At 36.3% G+C, this 5761-nt stretch overlaps 1 protein-coding gene across 1 annotated transcript; it reads right to left on the bottom strand.

The window, feature by feature from the left end:
• Positions 1–1548: 1548 nt before the first annotated feature.
• Positions 1549–4570, bottom strand: LOC132603624 (heat shock 70 kDa protein-like). The gene is made up of 2 exons (XM_060316757.1): positions 3927–4570; positions 1549–3203 (listed from the first exon to the last, which is right to left on the bottom strand). Exons 1-2 carry the CDS (start codon positions 4429–4431, stop codon positions 1750–1752), a joined length of 1959 nt encoding a protein of 652 aa, XP_060172740.1. The 5' UTR covers positions 4432–4570; the 3' UTR covers positions 1549–1749.
• Between the last annotated feature and the right edge of the window lie 1191 nt (positions 4571–5761).

Below are 5761 nucleotides of genomic sequence, written 5' to 3'. Positions count from 1 at the left end.
TGTACTTGTATATTTTTTACAATTTTGGCTTTAAATAAAACAACAAAATGCAATTAAAAAATCACATAAATAGGTCCAGTGACTTTGTAAATGAACCACCAATAGTTGAGTGACTTTCTGGTTAGAAAACAAATATGAGTGACTTTATGAGTGAAACACTCATAGTTGAGTGATCATCTGAGATATTATCTCTTCCTACGTGGTGTTTATACTAAACTAATTGATAATTTAATCTAAATAGTTACATTTTAAAGTAAGAATATGTATTACTTAACCAGGAGTAATGGATAAACATAGTATATAATAGACATGTTTTTTGTATTCTTTAATTTGATAGAAACACATGACTTTGACTATTTTTGTTTGAGAATTGAGACTGAGATATAGTTATTATTGTTATTTGTACATGAGAGACCGTTCCTTGAACTAAAAGGACTGTGATTCCAAATATACTCATCTAAGCAATTGTGTTTGTGAAAATGAGCAGAAGCCAAAATTCCTTAGTCAAAACATTTGGAATCCTCCTTTAAATGTTGTCCTTTAATTAAGGTAGTCTAATCAAGAATCCCCTTATCTGATAAGTCCCAGTTGGTTCAAGGAATATTTTCTACTTAGCTGAAATGATAGATCCTTGCAAATACTACTAATACCACTTGATTCTTAGCGAGGAAAACCGGCAAATCTACTCAGATTTGGAGTGAGCGAAAAAGGGAAATTCCATCATTTATTAATTTTGATGGTTAATTCAAGCGAATATGATGCTCTCATTTTCTTTTAAGCAAGTGTCTTGGGACTGTAATGATCAATAATTATTTGATTAATTTTCAGCAATCCAAGAGAATATGATGCTGCCTTCATACTCCTCTAAACAAAAGTCTTAGAAATGTTTCCTCAGTGGCACACAAGTAGGACCTCACAAATCTTCTGATCATGCAGCTTTAAAATGGTTTATACTTAGACTGAAGAGTTAAAAATGCTGAGATATCATCGTCTAAGTTAGTCAGTTCAACTTTCAATTGAGATTCTCTCCCCTGATCTTACATATATTTTGGGAAATTACGGGGCCCAATACCTGTGGGTGATCTAGTTTACAAAATAACTAGCAAATGTATAAGTTTCGTATATTTAAACTTAATACACATATACAATACGTATAATATACATGTCACTAAATAGGTTTTGTATATTTGAGCTACCGCTGGTAATTAAGTTTATCTAAAGGTCCATAAACTAAAGAATCCCTATATTTTTTTTATCCTTTACATGAATGCAACAAACAACAATTATCTATCCCGAGCTAGTTAGAGTCGACTATAAAATCGTCACTTTCAATGAGCAGCATAATATTGTTGTCCAATATTAGGCCTTAAACCTGGATCCAGAGTACTTGAAAGGTCTTGAGGAACCAGTGGAATTATGATTTTTCAATTGATCCGCTTTTATTAAAAGATGTCCAATTGCTTTGGGTCGTCCTTACTGCTGTTATGGTGTTCACAATTATTCATTTTTCATAGCACAAATAAGTAGACACAAGCATTTTCAAGATCCTTAAAGAAAAAAAGAAAGGGTGCACCTTTATTAGTTACAATACAAAACAGAAAAAGAGAAGTCTACATGGCTGTCACAATAGTTGATCTCTCACGCTTGCCTCACAAATACATTTTTCTTTTCACACTTGCACTCACCTACGCTAGTGCTTATTTGCTTTTGCCTAAAAGTAGTGACAACATCAATACAATTACTCAATCTTTAATCAACTTCCTCAATTTTTGGCCCTGCACCACTATTTCCAGATCCTGCCTTCCCATAACCAGCTCCAGTGTCACCCATTGGCACATCTCCACCTGCACCACCTTGATACATTTTTGCAATAATTGGATTGCACAAATTCTCCAACTCCTTCAATTTGTCTTCAAATTCATCTACTTCAGCCAGTTGGTTCCTGTCCAACCATTCAATTGTTTCATCAACAGCCTTCTCAATCTTCTGCTTCTCTGAAGGATCCAACTTCCCAGAAATTTTCTCATCCTTAACAGTATTCCTCATGTTATATGCATAGTTCTCTAACGCGTTTTTCGCCTCCACTTTCTTCTTCATTACCTCATCCTCAGCCTTGTATCTCTCGGCTTCTTGAACCATTTTCTCAATCTCTTCTTTACTCAACCTTCCCCTGTCATTTGTAATAGTAATCTTGTTCTTCACACCAGCAGTCTTGTCTTCAGCTGACACATTAAGAATACCATTTGCATCAATGTCGAAACAGACATTGATCTGTGGGACCCCTCTTGGTGCCGGTGGGATACCCTTTAGCTCAAATTTACCAAGAAGGTTGTTGTCCTTGGTTAAGGATCTCTCTCCTTCATACACCTGAATTAGTACACCTGGTTGATTGTCTGAGTAGGTGGAAAAAATCTGTTCTTTCTTGGTCGGAATGGTAGTGTTTCTTGGAATTAAGGTTGTCATCACACCACCAGCAGTTTCAATACCAAGACTTAGAGGAGTGACATCAAGAAGCAGCAAATCTTGAACCTTTTGATCACCTTCTCCACTCAAAATTGCTGCTTGAACTGCAGCTCCATAAGCCACAGCCTCGTCCGGATTAATACTCTTGCAAAGCTCCTTACCATTAAAGAAATCTTGTAAAAGTTGCTGAACTTTCGGAATCCTAGTCGAACCACCAACAAGAACCACATCATGAACTTGGCTCTTGTCAATCTTGGCATCCCTCAAACATTTCTCCACTGGTTCCATACATTTCCTGAACAAATCTATGTTCAATTCCTCAAATCTTGCTCTTGTAATCGTAGCATAGAAATCGATCCCTTCATAGAGGGAATCGATCTCAATTGTTGTCTGAGAAGTCGACGACAAAGTCCTCTTAGCCCTCTCACAAGCAGTCCTCAGCCTCCTCAAAGCCCTTGCATTACTGCTAATGTCTTTCTTGTTCTTCCTCTTGAATTCTTGCACAAAATGGTTCACAAGCCTGTTGTCAAAATCTTCACCACCTAAATGTGTGTCACCAGCAGTGGCTTTGACTTCAAAAATCCCTTCTTCAATTGTAAGCAGTGAAACATCAAAAGTTCCACCACCAAGATCAAAGATCAAAACATTCTTTTCACCACCCTTTGATGAAGCCTTCTTGTCCAAACCATAAGCAATTGCAGCTGCAGTTGGCTCATTAATAATCCTCATTACATTCAACCCTGCAATTAGGAGTGACAAAATTAGCCCATTAAAACATAACCTCCCAACCCATTCATGGTCATTGACCCGCCCATTTATTAGCTCAACCCAATCCAGTTTAGCCCAAATTATTGATGCATGACAAATCTTGTGAAAATACTTCCAAAAAGTTTTTTTTTTTTTAATTTGATGTGTTATATAGAGCCATAATAATAAAGAAAAAGAATAGTTTTATTAAATACTAATAAATTATAAAAGAACAAATTAAAAAAAAAAAAAACACTTAGTATAGAATTGAGTGGGTTGAGTTATGACCCACCTTTTAGCCCATTCAGCTCAAGTAACTTTGGGACAAGTCAAGAACAATAACATACCCAATGAAACCCCACAAGTGTGATCTAGGGAAGGTTGTATACACACAGACCTTATCCTATTCTATGGAAGTAAAGAGTATGGAGATAAAGAGGTTGTTTTCGATAAACACTTGCCTCAAGCAAAGCAATTCAAAGCAGTTTTAAGAAAAGAAAATGCGAAAGTAAATTAAAAAAGTCATGACAAATAATATGAAAAGCAAGCCATTCGGTTCAAGGAAAGCAATTCAAAGCAATTTTAGAAAAAAAAAATACAAAAATAAAGAAGCCAAGACAAATAATATGAAAAGCATTATGAAAGAAAAGAACAGTAACAATAGCTAAGCCAAATAATACGATAACCGAAGTACAAGAAATAACAAACACCCGTACCTGCAATAGCCCCTGCATCTTTAGTAGCTTGTCTCTGAGAATCATTAAAGTATGCTGGAACAGTAACCACAGCATTCTTCACATTTTGTCCCAAGAAAGCTTCAGCAGTTTCCTTCATCTTTATCAAAACCATAGAAGAAATTTCCTCAGGAGCAAACTGTTTCTCTTCACCTTTAAAATTCACAACAATCATAGGCTTGTCACCAGGTCCTGGAACAACCTTAAATGGCCAATGTTTCATGTCTGCCTGTACTGTAGTGTCAGAAAAACGTCGACCAATAAGACGTTTAGCATCGAAAACAGTGTTTGTTGGGTTCATTGCCACTTGGTTTTTAGCTGCATTACCAATAAGTCTTTCAGTATCTGTGAATGCTACGTATGATGGAGTTGTTCTGTTGCCTTGATCATTTGGAATTATTTCTACACGATCGTTTTGCCATACACCAACACAACTGTAAGTTGTGCCAAGGTCAATGCCAATTGCCTTTCCTTCAGTTTTAGCCATGACAGAGATTGAAAAAATTCAAGAAACAAAGACTTGATGTTTTTGGAGAGTTTTACGAAGAATCTTTTGTGCTTGTTTTTCTTTGGATGTTGACAAGGATAATGAAATGTGGGTATATATAGGATTTGGAAGACAGGTGAGAAGATGGATCGAGGGAATTCGAGTGAAGCATAGAAGGAATACATGATTAGATATGACTAGAGAGTTCTGGTTTTGAGAAGTTGGTTTGTTGAGATGACTGACTAGAGAATTCTGGAAAGAACTGAAACTGATGAATTATTAAAATTACAGGAATTGAAATTAGGTGTGTGGGCTATGGCGGATGGAAAAAAAAAAAGCAAGGGTATGACGCATTATTGGGCCGAAAGATGTTGTGCCTATTCATGGGAATTTGGAAGTTGGCCTGCCCGTTGGGTCCATTTTTTTTTTTTAGCGGATTATCCTTCTTTTGGAGGGGTCTTTAATTTTTATCCCTCAAATTGATGATTTTTAATTTTTGTCCTTCTCCTAATACCCCGAGGTTTTGGGTTCGAACCCCAGTTCAGGAAAAAAAAAATCTACAAGGCAGAGGTTTAAATTCGCAAGGCAGAATTTTGCTTCAAAACACTGCAATTTGCCTTATGAAGGCAAAATTCTGCCTTTTGAAGAGTATCATCACAAATGAAAGGTTATATTGGTTTGTTGAGTTGATGGGGACAATCGACTGTCATGTAGGCTGAAAGTTTCATCGTTGATATGTTATTGTGACTTGTTCCAAGTGTTCGTTTTTTGGTAACCTTGTTCAGTGTTTTTTTCTGTTGAAAATGGTAAGATTTTATATACAGAAGCATAAAGTTTTTGCCAAAATACATTAAATCAGTTCATGTACATCACTGTGGCAAACTCTACCCCATCAGGCATAATTTGCCTGCAAACTCTGTGTCACGACCCATTTTCACTAAGTCGTGCGAGCACCTACCTTTCTCACCTCGGTAGGCGAACCCTTATCCCAACAATCATAAAACATAAATAAAGCGGAAGAAGATAGAATAATGTAAGTCTCACAATAATAATATAAAGAAAATGCGGAAGTAATGAGAATCCAACCCCAGTATCTGGTCTGGTCATACAAGAGCATCTACTAATTACTACAAGTCTAAATAATACATAAGATCTCAAAAGATGTCTCAAAATGGAAATAAGACATAAATAGTAAGAAGAGTCTTTGGGAAGCGAATGTCCTCATGTTCACCCTGAATAGACTCAACAACAACCTCAATAATCAGCCACAAGGGGTAGAAGTAGATCCAACCTGGTACTCTGCGTTCATAAAAGAATGCAACAAGTACAG

This window comes from Lycium barbarum, chromosome 7, assembly GCF_019175385.1.
Source record: "Lycium barbarum isolate Lr01 chromosome 7, ASM1917538v2, whole genome shotgun sequence".
Lineage (NCBI taxonomy): Eukaryota > Viridiplantae > Streptophyta > Magnoliopsida > Solanales > Solanaceae > Lycium > Lycium barbarum.
The sequence above is the reverse complement of the archived record's forward strand: the minus strand, read 5'-3'. Positions and strand labels throughout refer to the sequence as shown.

Bases quoted from the DNA above. Each gene is read 5' to 3' on its own strand.
- LOC132603624 (XM_060316757.1), bottom strand. From the start codon at position 4,431: ATGGCTAAAACTGAAGGAAAGGCAATTGGCATTGACCTTGGCACAACT. The intron at 3,204-3,926 runs GTACGGGTGTTT...TCCTAATTGCAG, and splicing joins AGATGCAGGGGCTATTGCAG to GGTTGAATGTAATGAGGATT.